This window comes from Lepidochelys kempii, chromosome 3, assembly GCF_965140265.1.
Source record: "Lepidochelys kempii isolate rLepKem1 chromosome 3, rLepKem1.hap2, whole genome shotgun sequence".
NCBI classification, from domain to species: Eukaryota; Metazoa; Chordata; order Testudines; family Cheloniidae; genus Lepidochelys; species Lepidochelys kempii.
This window is the reverse complement of record NC_133258.1, coordinates 109,133,789-109,151,868: the sequence shown is the minus strand read 5'-3', so window position 1 is coordinate 109,151,868 and position 18,080 is coordinate 109,133,789. Positions and strand designations below refer to the sequence as shown.

Sequence of the window (18,080 nt, the reverse complement as noted above, 5' to 3'; positions counted from 1 at the left end):
TCTAGGTGCCAAAAATCCAAAGCTGGTTCCACACCTTACTGCATGCCAGCATCCCCAGTTGTAACAATTGGTTAGGGAGCAATCTTCAGCTTTCCTCTTGGTAAGTTCTACAGTGTAGTTACATATTTCCAAAGCAACCATCTGCAGCAGATTGAAGGTTTGGTAGCCACATAACATTTTAGAAAGCCAATATAAAAACATTACACAATGGATAGTTTCCTGTGCGTGTTATTAACTAGTTGATAGAAGTCCATCCTTTGAGTGGATTTAATAGTCAACATCACATACTTGCTCACTGCTGACAATTTTCTTGGCTTAAGTCTTTTAAATGGGGCCGGGATAGCTCAGTTGTTTGAGCATTGGCCTGCTAAACCCTGGGTTGTGAGTTCGATCCTTGAGGGGGCCATTTAGGGCTCTGGGGCAAAAATTGGGTATTGGTCCTGCTTTGAGCAGGGGGTTGGACTAGATGACCTCCTGAGGTCCCTTCCAACCCTGATAGTCTATGATTCTATGAAATGCTCTACAGCTGTTGCCCTTAAATGACCTTAATTTCTCCAAATTGGAGACCTCAAACCAAACATGACCACTTCACAGAGGGAATGTTGTAAATTAGAGTGACCTTATGGTGACTAGGGATAGAAATGTCAAATGCTAGTTTCTTTCATGACACAGTCGCCCATACTGAATGCATCAGATGTCAAGCTGGGAGCTAAAAAGGGCACATGATTGGTTGAAATCTAATAAGAAAGACTGATGATCTTTTGGTGACCTCTTATTGAAAGGTCAAAGTTCAAATTTAGGATTTTTTAAAAAAATTCTTTTTGCAAGCTTTTCCTCTTCTGGAGTCTCTTTTCTATTATGAATTACATAAATCCTGGGTTCTTTCCCTCTCCAATGCTGGAAAAGTAGAATGTGAATTAAATAAAGTTCAAGATTATACCTGAAAAGAGGTATATAAATAGGTGAATCCCATAAGAATGACTTATGATCTTTCAGTGACCTCTGAAGGAATGGTCATAGTTGAGATTTTGCTGTACTTGACATTTGAATAATGAATGAGTGAACCGAATTTCAAGATTCTAGCTCAACAAGAGACATGGAAAATGTCTGGCGCTCGTACTCTTATTTCTCAGAGTTCCTTTATTCTATGAAGGTATTTGCTGAACTCTCCTTCCCCTTCTGCCTCCCTACAGAGCTCTTGAGCTATGGGCCTTGTTATTCTAATACAGGGTGACTCAGATTTCATTCCTTCCGTATTCCCCAGTACTTAAGAGAACCTTGCACAGAAAAGAACCAACCTTCTTTTGTCCAATCGAGCTTCAGGATTGTTTGCATCATTCAAGAGAAGAGCTATATTACTATGAAAGATGAAATAGCAAGGGCTAATATTTTATATAACCAAACTAGCATGATGAGTATTGTAGACTTAGTGCTACATTTTGGCTGCCTGTTTGAACAAAGGTGCAAGGAGCCTCTTATTACCAGTTCAAGAGCCAGGCAGAATGTGGACATTACTAACAGTCTCTAAGTAACAATTCCAACCAGCACTCAAGATGAGAAAGGATCTGGTTATGTCTCTGTTACTAGTCTTCAAGTCAGGGAGGTGGAACATCAACCCAAATTCTAGATGTTTGCAAACTTCCCATTTTGAACTCTCTCTCCTCTATCTGTGAAACAGATACTGCCACTGGGTAAAGATTCAGTATAATTATCTGTTCAGCAGGTTTCAGAGTAGCAGCCGTGTTAGTCTGTATCCACAAAAAGAAAAGGAGGACTTGTGGCACCTTAGAGACTAACCAATTTATTCGAGCATAAGCTTTCGTGAGCTATGAAGTGAGCTGTAGCTCACGAAAGCTTATGCTCAAATAAATTTGTTAGTCTCTAAGGTGCCACAAGTCCTCCTTTTCTTTTTAGTGTTAATACAGTGATTGGAGACTTCCTGAAAAATGCTAGCATAGATAAGGCTTGAGAGAGTTAAATGTTAACACCTGATCCATGGCACATTCACATGGGTGTTTACTGTGATCTTAAATTAGTCTTTTAACATCTGGGACCAAATTGCTGACTTATTCCTTAATGTCTTTAAGAGGAAAGGACATGAAGGATCTGAACATTTGTGTATGATAGTACTGTATGTGAAAAAGTGTCTCATCACTGACAAACCCCCTTGTCGCTAGATGCAACACACTTTCTCTTCTCTCACACCCCTTGCTGACAGTCTCTCCCACCTGACAGTGGCCTCTCTTTCCATAACCTAGTTCTCCAACCAGATCATGGTTTAAGTTCACTGCTTTCAAGGTAATAGAAAGTCCAGTAGAACAAGAGTCCCAGTGTTCCTACAAAAAGGTCTTCAGCCCTACCTCTGGGCTGCATGGTCCTAACACCCTTCTCTTAAAGCTCCCAGTCATCCTTATCTCTGTGTCTGAGTCTTCAGATCACCTTCTCTGGTAGCTGGTAGGGGAACCCAGGCCCTCCCACTACACCAGGTTCTAGCTCGGACCCAATAACCAAGAGCCAGGGACTGCTCTGCACAACTCCTTGTTGTTGCATCTTTAGACTGCTCCCCATCCAGCATTTTTCAGGGTCTCCCCTTCTTAGGCTAAACTTTCATTCAGGGCCAGGGCTTTCATGCTCCCAACAAACTCCCAAACCATAAAATATAAACATAACCCACTTCTCATCCCTTCTTGGGCTCAACCTTACATCCCTCTCCACTTTTTCTTGCTCTGTTCCCTAATGGAATGCCTCCCAGGGCTCTCTTCCTGCAGTTTCAGTTCCTGCAGCTCTTGGGGCTTCCTCCTTAACCCTCCTGGTGACTACACACTCTAATCCCAGAGAAGAAAAGGAGTACTTGTGGCACCTTAGAGACTAACCAATTAGTTACGAAAGCTCATGCTCAAATAAATTGGTTAGTCTCTAAGGTGCCACAAGTACTCCTTTTCTTTTTGCGAAGACAGACTAACACGGCTGTTACTCTGAAATCTAATCCCAGAGAGTGACTGGAAAGTTCTTCACACTCTCTCTGCAGCACGCTTCTGCTCTCAGCTGCCTCAGTGAAGCTTGATCTACCCTCTGGGTGCAGCTCAGTATGTTAATTGGCCTCTCAGGCCCAACTAATGCTTTCAGAGCCTGTGTGGGATACACACCCCATCATATAACACCCTAATTAGTAATAGAACTGGGAAACTAAGCCTCTCCTGAAAGCCAGTCCTACACAGTGTTGAAGAATTTATGTACTGAAACTTATCCTCTTCAATAGTCAATGTATCAGCACAGGCATGATTGAAAGCAGAAGCCTTAATACCTCTGGGAATTGTGAGAAAATGGAAAGACTCAGAAAAGCACTGAGAGACATAATGGAAACCAGTTATCCTAATTAGGATCCACTGTTAGGGATCCCAATATTTAATAATAAATCAACAGTCCTGTTGCTCCTCATTTCTAGATGTTAAATTCTTTATGTCTATCTAGAAGTCTTTGCTTAGCAATAGTCCTGGATTAGTCCCAGTTCTGGGCACCACATTTCAGGAAAGATGTGGACAAATTGGAAAAAGTCCAGAGAAGAGCAACAAAAATGATTAAAGGTCTAGAAAACATGAACTATGAGGGAAGATTGAAAAAATTGGGTTTCTTTACTCTGGGAAAGAGAAGATTGAGAGGGGACATAACAGTTTTCAAGTACATAAAAGGTTGTTACAAAGAGGAAGGAGAAAAATTGTTTTTCTTAACCTCTGAGGATAGGACAAGAAGCAATGGGCTTAAATCGCAGCAAGGGAGGTTTAGGTTGGACAGTAGGAAGAACTTCCTAACGGTCAGGGTGGCTAAGAATTGGAATGAATTGCCTAGGAAGGTTGTGGAATCCCCATCATTGGAGATTTTTAAGAGCAGGTTAGACAAACACCTGTCAGGGATGGTCTAGATAATACTTAGTCCTGACATGAGTGCCGGGGACTGGACTAGATAACCTCTCGAGGTCTCTTCCAGTCCTATGATTCTATGATTAAGAAGCATCAGAAGGTGGTGTTATCTACATGTTTCCTGTGGCAGAGTGTAACATTTCCTTCATGCCCCTTGGGTGCTTGTCTACATCTGGGGCCTGCTACAAGCTGCTGTAAAGAGCTGCAAAAAGGAAGTTAGTTGCTGCAGACAACCAGAAGTTTTATTGATCCTACAAAATTTAGGAAACAATGCTGCATATCCTTGAGCGCCATTTACTGGCATTTTGTCTATCACTGTATACCTATATACCAGGGGTGGGCAAACTATGGCCCGCAGGCCACATCTGGCCCACTAGCCGATTTAATCTGGCCCTCAAGCTACCACTGTGGAGGGGGATCTGAGGCTTGCCCTGCTCCTGCGCTCTAGCTGGGGAGCGGGGTCGGGGGCCGCTCCATGCGCGTGTGCTGCGGCTCCACAAGGCTTCCGGAAGCAGCGGCATATCCACCCTCCAGCTCCTAAGCATAGGGTCAGCCAGAGAAGTCTGCACGCTGCCCCCACCCCATGTGCCACCCCCGCAGTTCCCATTGGCCAGGAACTGCGACCAATGGGAGCTGCAGGGGCGGTGCCTGTGGACGGGGCAGTGCGCAGGGCCGCCTGGTCGCGCCTCCACGTAGCAGTCAGACGGGGGACATGCCGCTGCTTCTGGGAGCTGCTTGAGGTAAGCGCCACCCTGAGCTTGCACCCCTGAGCTCCTCCCGGACCCAGCCCCCCGCCCCCTCCCCAAGCGCCTCGATCCTAGCCTGGAGCACCCTCCTGCACCCCAAACCCCTCATCCCCAGCCCCACTCCAGAGCCCGCACCTCCAGCTGGAACCCTCATCCCTGGCACCCCTGTCCCAGCCTGGAGCCCCCTCCCACACCCTGAACTCCTTTCTGGCCCCACCCCAGAGCCTGCACTCCCAGCCAGAGCCTTTACCCCATCCCGCACCCCAACCCCAATTTTGTGAGTGTTTATGGCCCAACATACAATTTCCATACCCAGATGTGGCCCTCGGGCCAAAAAGTTTGCCCACCCCTTCTATATACAGATCTCTCTTTTATGTAACAGGCCAAAGAGACAAAGCCTTCTCCATATAACCCCTGCAGGTCACCTTTAAGAGTGTATGACACATCTTAAAAATATATATGCAGATAACCTGCGAAGATACCAAGTCTCTGATCCTGAAGTCCTTACTTGGGCAAAACTTCCATAGAAAGTGAATAGTCCCTTTTCAGAACTGGAAGCTAAATCAGTAAAAGAAAAAAAAAAAGATGTGTGTAGGTTTTAAAAATGACAAACTATTGTAATTTTAACAAAATCTTATGTCATAGGTCACTAAGTTTAGACTCCTCTTTTTCATACTTAATGACAAAACACGTACATGAAACAGGGCAGGAAATGCATTTATGTTCACTCTGCTAGGTATTTGCAATATCAGTAGTGAGTATATGAAACTGAGGGATTCTAAAATAATGTAAGCAAGATGTTAAATTAACATGTTGGTTTACGTAAGGCAAATCTATTTTTATGATTTATTTCTGCTACAGAAATGGTTGTTACATATGACCAGATCCCCCCCCCACCCCACCCCCCCTTTTTTTTTTTTTGGAGCCGTGGGAGGTTCGAGGCATGATTGGCCTTTCTGGTAGGATGCAGGCATATCTCTCTCTCCTTTATGATAGCTTGAATCCTCATGTTTGGAAACTTGGCAACTTGTAGTGTTTGACTTCTTCATAGTGAACTGTATAGGAAGATGAAAGAAGATGATGTTAGAGCCAAGTCTTTTGTAAAACCACTGTTTAGCTCCAGAAGGCTTATTGGCCTTTCCTGATGGTTTGTTGGAAGGGAGCACAATGCTTCAGAGAGACAAAACAAAAAAACTCTCCTCCCCAGCCCCCTTTTCCGCTATGTTGTCAAATAGGTTGAGTAAAGTTGTGATGAGTGTCCCTTCTGCTATCCTAAAGTGCATATTCAGCTTCAAATTCAAAACATTGAAAATAGTTTAGTTGATGTGCTGAGGAAGGACATAACCTGAGAAAATCCTTTTTCACATGATTTCATATGAATGGGTTTCTCATTTGCTTTGTTTTAGGTAAATCCAGAATTTGAACTGGTGATCCAATATTATTTATGCAGGCATACTGAAATGGAGATTTCCTTACCCTCTGCTTTAGAACATATTATTTTAGGAATGTGTCTGGGCCTTTTAGAGAGACAAGGGGAGAGGGGATGTCTTTTATTGGACCAACTTCTGTTGGTGAGAGAGACGAGCTTTTGAGCTACACAGACCTCTTCTTCAGGTGTTCTAGGTCACTTGTCATTTAAAAACTCACACTTTTAGGTACTGTTTTTAGTTTTAGTTTAATTGATTCCTATAACAATTATCTGCATATAATACCTCCTCTGTGGAACTTTATCCTGCAAGGTGATGAGCATCCTGACCCTGATCCAGCACATGCTTAATTTTAAACACAAACTAGTCCCACTGAAGTAAATGGTCACAGGATACTGGTTAAAATAATAATGTGCATAAATGCTTTGCTGGATCAGGATCAGAGGGCTCAGTACCTTGCAGGATCAAACCCTGGGACTGTTCCTGCAGTTTTGCCTGAGTAATGTGTCTGTCTACCTGGCCTGGGAGGCATGCTCCCAGCTGCATATAACCACACCCTAAGTGCCTTTGTATGCTATACTTAACAGCAATTTCATTAAGTTATGTTTTTACTCTCCAAATACAAAATTTAAAATGGTCTTATGATTATTGCAGAGACTCTCCTCCTGCTGAATCCTATTATTCGTTACCCAGTATATTATCAGCTTTAAAAAATTATTATTACTATTACATATTACAGTAGCAGCTAGAGGCTTCATCCAAGATCAGGGCCCCACTGTGGCAGGTGCTGTACACACATACATAAATAGACACAGCCGCTGCCCCCAATGAATTTACAGATTAAATAAACAAGACAGACAAAGCGGGGGAGAAATGAAGTGTTGTCATTACCAGTTTACAAATGGGGAACTGAGACACAGAGAGGTTAAGTCGCTTGCCGAAGGTCTGTGGCAAAAGTGGGAATTGGACCCAGATATCCTGACTTCTAGTTATAAAGAAAAGTATTCCACAACAGCCATGTTATTTGTTTTAAAACAATACCACAAAACTATAAAAAAACTATGCACAACACATTAGAGAAGCTGAATCCTGAACTGCTTCACTACTTTCCACCCACATCATCTACCTAGTGATTTCATGTTTTCCTTTGTTGTATATCTGCGTGATCCTGTATGGAAGAGATACATTCCTCCCATGACATTTGAAATTTTTTAGCTTTGTCGCTTATAAATAAGATTTCCACATGAGGCAACTTCGGCTATGTCAACAAGCCCAACTTCTAAAATTGGAATACAAGGTTTTCTGTCTGCTAAGTATCAAGTTATTTGCATAACCAAAGGAAATTGCAATCTGTTTTTTAAAATATTTTGTAGTCCCATATACTGAAGAAAAATCCTGTAGCAAATATAATTGACTCTTCCAGTAACTTAAGATTCCATGTTTAATGTTTGCTGTTCTATGCTATATACGATAGACCCCAAATACACATAAATATTCAGCAAGATTCACTCATAGAAAATGCTGATGTGTTATTCTTAACATGGGCCAAATCCTAACCTTGGATACACATGTGAAGCTTCCATTAACTTCAGTGGAGCTGTGCATGTGTCTCCAAAGTTAAAATTTGGTCTTCTATATTAGTCTCTTCCCATTAGAACTCTGTTAATACTTAAACCATTTCTACTTTACTATGATATTCCTCCCCTTTTATGAATTAAAGAGAGCAGGAACTGTATAAGAAGAAATTCAGACAAGCAAACACAAAAGTGTCAGTGATTTTTAAAATAGGAAAAAAACAGCATGGAGAATCGTATGGCTTAGTACAATCAACAAATACCTGCAATACGGAAGGAAGATAAGGGAAGTTGGGACATCATAATCCTTACGAGAACAAAACCAAATATGTTTTGTTGCTGAGGAGAGAGTTGGGGGTCTACCTACACAGCATGTGTATTAGTATACACTTTTGATTATTCTGACCATTATATGAAGCAATACAAACTAGTCTAGGGCCTGCTTACACAGTCTGTTAGAAGTGTGTAAGCTCCCACTGGCTGTTCAGCAGGTTTTGTAGGCAGAAGGGGATGCAGAGGTAACCTATTCTGTGGGGGATGCAGTCTTGCTTGGTGGGGTGGAGACCTCTTGTAAATGAAGTTCTTGTGCCGAGTTGAGCACCCGCCAGTGGATCCTGTTCCTCTTCTCTTCCTTTGCTGCCTACCCTAAGTGTGCAGTTATCCCTCATGTAGTTGCCCTACATGGGAAATGATAGGGTGAGTAGAATTACTAAATGCTACCTTTTGGCAGAGAAGATGTGTGTGTATGGGGGAAAGGAGACACATTTCCTCTTTTCTTACTCACCACCTCCAATCGCCATGTGGAGGGGTTCTATACCCAGACAATGACATGTCCTCACAAAATTTCAGGGCTGTCAGCAGGGGATGCTTGCTTCAGCCAGAAATCTCTACTGTTGTCAGCCAACCTGGGAGAAATGCTCTTTCCCAAGATGTCAGGAGGACACTGCCTTGTCTGGCATCACCCTCAGTTCCCTGGAAGCCAGGAGTAAGAGGCAGAGCCATTGGCTTCCAGCAACAGCGTAATGACTGCCAACTACAACCTTTCTGTGCTAATTTTAATACCACTGACATGATACTGTTTTTCCTGCCTCACCATGCCTTGCAGCTGCATTCTCTTGAACTTCTTTCTCTCCCCTTGGGCCTATTTCCTGCCCCCCTGCTCATGCTCTTTTTCCATCCAGCCTTCCAAACATCTTCTTCCTCTGTCACTTCCTCTGTCTCAAACCAATGTCATCAGTCCCCACGCCCAACCTCAAAATGTCTCAGTTAGAAGCATCTTATTAACAGCTCATTTATTTTTAAAAGTGAGGATGAAATCCTGGATCAATTTAATTCAATGGCATAATCCTACTGATTTCAGTGGGGGCAGGATTTTACCCTCGATTTTTTTACAGTCGTGTCTCTGTACCCTCATCCACCGCCTGAAACCTTTAAGGGTAGGTCTACACAGCAACTAGACACCTGTGGCTGGCCCATACCAGTCTACTCGGGCTCGCGGGGCTCTGGCTGTGGGGCTGTTTCATTGCTGTGTAATGTTGTCTTATTATTATTTGTATTACATAGCTCTAGGCATCCCATCCAAGCATCAGGGACCTATTGTGCTAGGCACTATACAGACAAGTAACAAAGGAAACGTGCCCCAGAGTGCTTGCAATCTAGGTGTTAGGGTACGATAGGTGGATGAATCAGATAATTAGGGTGGGTGGGAGTATGAAATAACATGACAAGAGTTTAGCAGAAAAACAGAAGTCCCCAGAAGACTTACAAAATTGCTAACACAGAATCTGATTCTGCTGTCCTTGACTCAGTCAAAACTCCTTTTGGCTTAGCCAGTGTAAGGACTCCAAGATCAGGCCCAGAAATAACAGATTCAGAGGCAAAAATGGCAGTTAAGGACATAAAAGTTGAGGCATAAGGATGTGCTCTTTTAATGCTAAAAATTAATAAAGGATGGCTTATTTTGAGTAGCATTGGGTTCATGAAAAATAAACATTTTGACCATTTGGGAGTGTTTGTGAATTAAAGAGGGAATCAGTTCTACTGAATAAAGATTTTTACTCTTTTTTTTTTTTTTTGCTCTCCAAGCTATGATATTCTTTCCTTATTAAACCTCTTCAGATAAGATCCCTCTGACTTATAAAGGAACTGAACAACTATTTAAGGGTCACTTCAAATTGCCCATGCTGATCCTTGCATTGTCAGACTCTTTCAACTGCAACAAAATTAACACATGAGGATGTATCCGTGTGTCTGTAGCTTATAATATTATGATTCTATAGTCAGCTCTACATATGATTGTCTTTTTCAGGGTTAAACATGAACACTTCCACTATAGAAAACTAAATTTTTCCATTTCCTTTATTTAGGTTTCCTTTGCCTGATCTGTAAACATGTCCACTGATCTGCTATGTAAGTAAACTTCCCTCCTAATAAATGTTAGTACCACATGGCTTTATTAGAATGGTCAGGTGTGCTCAGGACTGATGTTTCATTTTAAATTGAAGAACTATTTTTATGTTGGTGTATTTTGTCAGACATCTGCAGAATACTATTGTTAGTGAGTGAGACTACTCTTGGAATAAGGTACTACTCACCATGATTAAAGTAGTGAAAATCAGTTGAAGAACAGACCCAAATTCGTTGAGACACCATCAACTTAAAAATCACCCTTCTGTCTAAAAGTATTTTACCTGCTTTGGTTGCAAGTGAACCTAAGATGACAATAAGTTTCTTTCTTTCTTTTCTTCATTTGACAGCATGTTCTGTATTAATTGTTTCACTATTGTCAGTTTCCGCTGTTGCATACCTGCCTTTCACACAGTGGCAGAGGGGAGACCCAGAAGAAAAACAGAATCGTAAAACCACAATAATTGTCAGAGAGGCTCAAGGAAGATGTGGCAGCTGAGACTATTTTTTTAGGCACATTTTTTTAGACTGACTAGATTTCAAGTTGATGGTGTCCCTTTACTTGATTCAAAGGAAGGATATTGCCTGGTGGCAAACAAGCTAATACTTACTTATTCCTGAAGACCACAAAATTGTCTGCTGAGGACTGAGCTGCACGAGTGGGGCTGTGTTGGAGAATGTGATTACATTACAGTTGTCTGCTATCATGGTTGAAGCAAAACTGTTCTATTTTGTGCTACATACAGCAGTAGCGCTCAATCTTTCCAGACTACTGTACCCCTTTCAGGAGGTTGATTTGTCTTTTGTACCCCAAGATTTCCCTCACTTAAAAACTACCTTCTCTTTGAATCCATCCACTGCATCAAGTTCAAGCTTCTTGGCATCGCCTTCAAGTCCCTACACAATTCCATTCCAGCCTGACTTTTTTGACTTGTCCAAGTATTAGGCTACTTTTATTGTACTGCACCCTGCTGTCTCACTCTTCCAGTGGTGGGCTGGCTACATCTCCAGTAAACAGCTGCTTTTTCTTCCACAAAGCCCTTTCTGAGGTAGTATGCAAAATCACTCTTCTTTCCTTTACCTTCTCCTGCAAACCCACTTCATCTGTGACGCCTATGATAAACTCTTGCCAATTAATTTCTGCTTATTTTTTATATTCTCTCCATTAATCTCATGCAAACAATAAAATACTGTGTGTCTGTCTGTCTGTCTATGTGTGCTTAGTTATCTGCCTTTCCATATTTAGGTGAAACATGGTCACTAGAGAAGTGAACTGTGGAAAAGAGGGAATGTGACTTCTGGGGAGGGAAACATTAGAAATGTATTGTATCAGATGTGAGTGATTTTTCATAAAAAGAATAAAGGAAAATTTAGATTTTTCTTGATAATTGAAACCAGATAATAAACTTATATAGGCTAACAGTTGGCAGATAGCAGCTCATCTTGGAGGTGATATACCTGCTTTAACACAGTTATTTGAGAAAGTACATTTTATGCACGCAGCAACTAATTGGTGCCATTGGTGGATAATTTAGTGCTCTTTAGCATATATAGGAAAACTTCAGACATAAAGATTTATAATGTATGTATATACTTGGTGATCTCATACGTAACAAGGAAAACTCCCAGTTTTGGACTCCTAGCATCTTATTTTGCTGATTTGTAATTGACATCATAATGCTGCTGCTTTTGCTTCTGCTCCAGAGATTGTTTTCCTGGAAGCAGAGACTTTTTGTGTGTCATGATAGACTGGCACAAATAGTGGTCCATGCTTGGAGAATTAGTTCTAAACCAGATCTGCCATGTAGCAGGAAGCTTGCCAGTATGTATTGCTCAATTCTTGACACACAGTTTCCAGTCGCATCTAAGTGTAATGAGTAATAAAAGCATGACTAATCTGTTTACCCCCAATTCAACTGTGCTAAACCTTATCATATGTATTATTATTACATTATTATTATTTGTATCGCCATAGCACCTAGGAACCCTAGTCTTCTAATGAATAAAATTGGAAGGTTTATACAAGAAACCTCCTGGATTGGAGTTGACCCTGGTGATCCATACATTCATGATCTTCAGGCCTCATTCCTGTAATATACTGTACCTAGGACTTAAACTGCTAACTTAGAAAGTTTCAGTTGGTTCAGAACACAACAGATTCTTTCTCAGCAGCACGACTTCAGTTCTCTACTCTTTTCTGTGCATTGAAATGACCCTCATCATTGTAATATCTAAACGCCTCTCTGTCATTAAGGTAGTTGTCCTCCCAACAGCTCTGTGAGGTAGGGAAGTACTATTATCCCCAGTTTGTAGATGGGGAATTGAGGAACACAGACACTAAGTGGCTTGCCCAAGATCCTACAGGACTTTTGTGACAGAGCAGGGACTAGACCCTGGGTCTTTGGTGTTCTAGCCCCCACCCCCCAAGGCCATCCTTGCCTAGCTTCTTAGGACACGTCTTCACGAGCCATGTCGGCAGTGCTTTAATGTGGCTGTGTAGTCCCGGCACCAGCGCTGGGAGTTGGTGGGTGTTTTTTCACACCCCTGAGCGAGAAAGTTGCAGCGCTGTAAAGTGCCAATGTAGACAAGCCCTTAGTGAGCATCAGGTCAAATACAAGCTTCCTTTCCTCTTTTTCTAAGTCCATTATAGGGCTGGCCCCAATTGTCTGAGGGTGTGGCTACTGTACATGATCATAGAGCTCCAGTCCATTGGGGCAATGGAACTGTCAACTTCAGCACTGAAACTTGCATGTGTAGGAGACAGCTTTCTCTGGCGCTGGTTCACCTCTATGGAGTTATCTCCAAAAGAGATCAGGGAGACCATGAGCCTCACACCAAGCCTCTCTTATGTAACTCAACAAATACATGTGCACGCGCACATACGCACATCCCCTAAAACAATGGGGTGCAAAGAGAAAGACACATTCTTCTTGTATTCACTTTAATAAGTTTGTGAGACACTCAGATGACACAGTGATGGGCATGGCATAAGAATCTAGACAGATATATGCAGAACTTGAAAAAATCCCCTCTCCTATGATGAGTAGAAAGCTTCCCTGAGTGAGAGCCATCAGCGTTCACAGAATCTAAGTTTTAATTCAAATGGTTGCGAAGATAACTGTCTTAGAGAGAACTGAATATAAAACAATGCAATGCTGTCTTCCTAAGCCTGCAGACTGACAGTGCTCTTCTTGTGCTCCTGTCTTTCACATACTGCAGCACAATGAAATTAACAAGACGGGTCAATTTCATTGCTGTTATTTGACACCCTAGGGGCTGCAGGGAGACTATCAAGAACCAGGGCAATTTCCCCTGGGAACGCTGCATTTTCAGGGTAGGATGCTTGTCTCTGCAGCTCTCTGGCAGCAAACAAAGATCGGGATGAGTCCAGGTCTTGCCACATATAGAGAATGTTATAAGAAAGAGAGTAGTTGAAGGACCCAGTGACAGTGCATTGATATCATCTTTCTAAATAAAAGGTATACAAAACAGAAGGTGATGCTAATAGGTATGGGTAACTTCATTCATTACACCAATGTGTATATGGTGCATCAAGTTGGATCCAAATTCTGCTGAACTGTCCCCCGAGTTCTGCAACACTCTTGTGCAGTGAACTGAAAGTTCTGCAGTAGCTTAAATAAAAACCAGAGATTTCTTGAAATATTAAATATGAAAATGAATAAGACAAACAGTGCAGTAGCCTCATGTATTTTGATATTAAATTATATGTATTTTACATTTTCTGCATTTTCAGATGTAGATACGATACTGATGTTTGTATTGACATCCTAACATTGGCAGCACTGGTACTTATCATTGGGAAGACAGGAGGTTTTGGCCGCTGGTCGGGGACAATTTGGGGTTTGAGGCTTCAATGGAGGCATTTTGGGTTAAGTGAATTAGCTGGATGATTCTGCTAAAATGATTAGCAGTAAAAATAGTTGAGTTGACGTATTAAGATGTTTCCTTTAGGTTCCAGAGTTAACACCACATTGGCATGAATGACACAATTCACATCTCTCAGAGCTGTTTCATGTTGTGTGCAGAGTCCAGTCGCATTTTCAAGGTTATCTTCCTAAACATGAGGACTAGAAACATACTAATAAAGAAGAAAGCTTAAGTTCTTAGAAATCTTAGAACACAATTCTGCTGCAATGGATGGATTCTACAGAAAATTTCACAGACACATAACACAGGGGAACTTGCCAACAGCTGGAACATCAGTAGCAGTGTCAACAAACTTTGGGAAGTAAACTGAAAACCAAGGTCATAATGAAATTTTAACTGGATAAATTAATGAGATCGCAAACAACTCTAACTAGTAGCCTTAACCTGGAAAATTAAGAAAAGAGTTAAAGTTTATTTATGAAAAAAGAAAAGGAGTACTTGTGGCACCTTAGAGACTAACCAATTTATTTGAGCATGAGCTTTCATGAGCTACAGCTCACTTCATCGGATGCATACTGTGGAAACTGCAGCAGACATTATATACACACAGAGATCATGAAACAATACCTCCTCCCACCCCACTGTCCTGCTGGTAATAGCTTATCTAAAGTGATCATCAGGTGGGCCATTTCCAGCACAAATCCAGGTTTTCTCACCCTCCACCCCCCCACACAAATTCACTCTCTTGCTGGTGATAGCCCATCCAAAGTGACAACTCTTTACACAATGTGCATGATAATCAAGTTGGGCTATTTCCTGCACAAATCCAGGTTTTCTCACATCCCCCCCCCCCCCCCCCCGCCCATACACACACAAACTCACTCTCCTGCTGGTAATAGCTCATCCAAACTGACCACTCTCCAAGTTTAAATCCAAGTTAAACCAGAACATCTGGGGGGGGGTAGGAAAAAACAAGAGGAAACAGGCTACCTTGCATAATGACTTAGCCACTCCCAGTCTCTATTTAAGCCTAAATTAATAGTATCCAATTTGCAAATGAATTCCAATTCAGCAGTTTCTCGCTGGAGTCTGGATTTGAAGTTTTTTTGTTTTAAGATAGCGACCTTCATGTCTGTGATTGCGTGACCAGAGAGATTGAAGTGTTCTCTGACTGGTTTATGAAGTGAAGAGAGTTGTCACTTTGGATGGGCTATTACCAGCAGGAGAGTGAGTTTGTGTGTGGGGGGGGTGGAGGGTGAGAAAACCTGGATTTGTGCTGGAAATGGCCCAACTTGATGATCACTTTAGATAAGCTATTACCAGCAGGACAGTGGGGTGGGAGGAGGTATTGTTTCATGATCTCTGTGTGTATATAATGTCTGCTGCAGTTTCCACGGTATGCATCCGATGAAGTGAGCTGTAGCTCACGAAAGCTCATGCTCAAATAAATTGGTTAGTCTCTAAGGTGCCACAAGTACTCCTTTTCTTTTTGCGAATACAGACTAACACGGCTGTTACTCTGAAACAGTTTATTTATGAAATGTCAGACAGTTATTGAAGGTTGACTGACCAGGGAAGTAAGTAACTTCCCTTGGAGCTTGTTTTTCTTTCTTACCTTAGATTAACTAGTGGGCAGCATATTATGCTGTCTGAATGTGTGTTTGTCACGATTAGCATTCTGCACTGTCACTGGAATGTAGGAAGCAGATGAATTTGAATGAACCCTGAGGTGGTCTGCAGGGCCCTTTCCTTGTCTTGAGGAAACCTGTCACTGTTCATCTCAGCCAGGCCTAGTGAAAACAATGAAGGAGAGGAGGTGGGTCTTTGATCTCTTTGTTGTATTTGCTCCTGGGGAACTCTCTGAAATGAATGCCCTGTTTTCGTAAAAAACTGAATGGCTATGCCTAACTAGCTTCGTGAAGCCCTGGGGAATTCACTGCTTCTTTTTATTGACCGCTGAAAAGGGCACATGGTACTGAATGGGTCCTCTTGTGAAAACAAAGCAGAGCAAAGTTAGACTTTAGTTTAACATGGGGGTATTGGAAAAACAGTGCTGAAGGAGGAGGATATGTTTCCTGCTATCTTGCCCTAGACTAATTCTGACTCAAAATAGAATTTGCAGTCTGGTAAGAGTTGTTTCAGTTTTACTACACGTAATAGGCTTGTGAAGTATTTATACTGTGTTCTTAAATGCAAAAAGTTGGATCTCACTGTATTCTTTCCCATGAAACATATACATGACACTAGCTTGTTTCTTAGCTTTTTTAAAAAAAAAACAAAACCAGAATTAATTAGGACTTTTAATGAAAGTAAAAAAGGTAATAACTAGAAGTAGAATGAAAGATTTTCCTTTGACTGACATTTAAGGCTCTCTCTAAATTAAGTCCCTACCCTTCATTCACTTCTGTAGGCTGTAGTATTTATATGCAGCTCTTTACATATATGAGAATTAATTGAACTGCATAGGATCTTTCAGTGACCAGTGTATATCACAATCTTAATACTCACAGAGAGGACAGCTGATTAATAGGCCTATTTAGCAGGAAATCTAGAATCCTCAGAACCCAAGTATTGTTTGTAAAGACACCTCTCTACCTTTGCTTTTCCATTTATACACACCAAAGGCAGGAGGAGGGTTTGCCATCACTGATAATTTTTGATGATTTTAGGGTACCAGTTGTTTTCTGTAAAAATATAGGGAAGAAGATAACCAAGGAACAGTGTTTTTCTGTTTACATGTTCAGAGTTGTCAGAGGAAAGGAATCCCTCAAGTAATTGAAATGTAAATTTACTAATAAAAACAGAAAAAGCAAAACCTGACAGTATTTGTATTAGTTTCATTGGTGACCAAAGTAAAAGGCTTTGGCTCATGAAACTACACCTTTCAGATATGGCAAACAGACTGACTGAAGGCGAAAAGCTATGCAACCTAGTTTCCTTATATACCAACTTAAATCCAAGTGCAAACTTGAGATGAAATGATAGTTGTCATGATGCCTACTAGTTACAGCAGGAAGTGGAAGTCAGAATTCTTGCATTATGGCCCTGATTCAGCACTATACTTAAATAGGTGTGTAACTTGAGTGCACATGAATAATCCTATAGACTTTGATGGTCTATAGACTGCTCACATATTTAAATTTATGCATATGCTTAAGGAACTTGTTCAATCTGGGCCTATATTCCCATCTCTGACACTGGTTTGCTGTAGGACCTTGAGCAAGTAACTTTATTGTTTTTTGCCTTAGTATCTTCTTCTGTAGAACAGATAACTCTTACCTACTTATCTCTCAGAGGTGTTGAGATTTAATTTACTAATGCTTGTAAAATGCTTTGAGATCTTGTGAATGAAATGGTGGTATTTAAGTGGAGAGTATATGTATGTAAGTTTGCAGGTTTTGCTTTTATATCTGCAACATTTTCAGGACACCCCCCCCCAAAAAAAAACCCCACAAAAAAACCACAAAAAACAAACCAAAAAACTCTGTACATGATTTAGGCAGAGAAGTAAAAATCTGCACCTCAAGCAGAGTGGTTGCTATGTTTGTTGACCCAACATTTATTAAAAAAAAATGCACCCAGATCACCACTTGCTCTAGCTCTATTTGTACTTCTCAGACAGTGGAAGCAAGTATAGCAATCAGTTAGGCAGGGATGGGACCCTGGGAACAAAGGCATACATCCTCAAAGGTATTTAAGTCTCTACTTCCCACTGGAATTTAGGTGCCCAAACCCCTTTGAGGATCTGGGCCAAAGTGACTAGAAAGCTATATCTTTTCACTAACCAGATACTGTATTCTTCACTTTTAGTTTTCATTTCATTTGCAGATGTTTCCTAAAGAGAGAATTAACAGGGCTTTATAGTGAAATGGCACTCTAAACTCAGATTACAGTATAACTACGGGAAGGAGAAAACAAAGTCTTTGTTAAAACCAAAGGTGTATGTGTATGTGACTCTCAAACTCACAAACATCTACTCAAAAATCCCCTTCTACCCAAAAAAGATAATTCTTATATGGAGTCATCGCACATGATGACCAAATCCAAGCCCTGAGGAATTCAGTCACTGCTAATTTTGTTTTGGTCTCCCTACCAATCATGCTATTTATTAGAAAAACTGGT

At 41.3% G+C, this 18,080-nt stretch overlaps 1 protein-coding gene across 2 annotated transcripts in view; it reads left to right on the top strand.

Annotated features, from left to right (window-relative positions):
• PLAGL1 (PLAG1 like zinc finger 1) overlaps positions 1–18,080 on the top strand; it is an 86,671-nt gene that overhangs the window by 9,472 nt on the left and 59,119 nt on the right. For both annotated transcript variants that reach the window (XR_012158073.1, XM_073337518.1), the window contains exon 2: positions 10,031–10,073. Coding sequence is in view for 1 of the 2 variants with exons in the window: in XM_073337518.1 (XP_073193619.1) it covers positions 10,055–10,073 (19 nt within the window). In the remaining variant the exon portion in view is untranslated. The remainder of the gene's footprint in view (positions 1–10,030; positions 10,074–18,080) is intronic.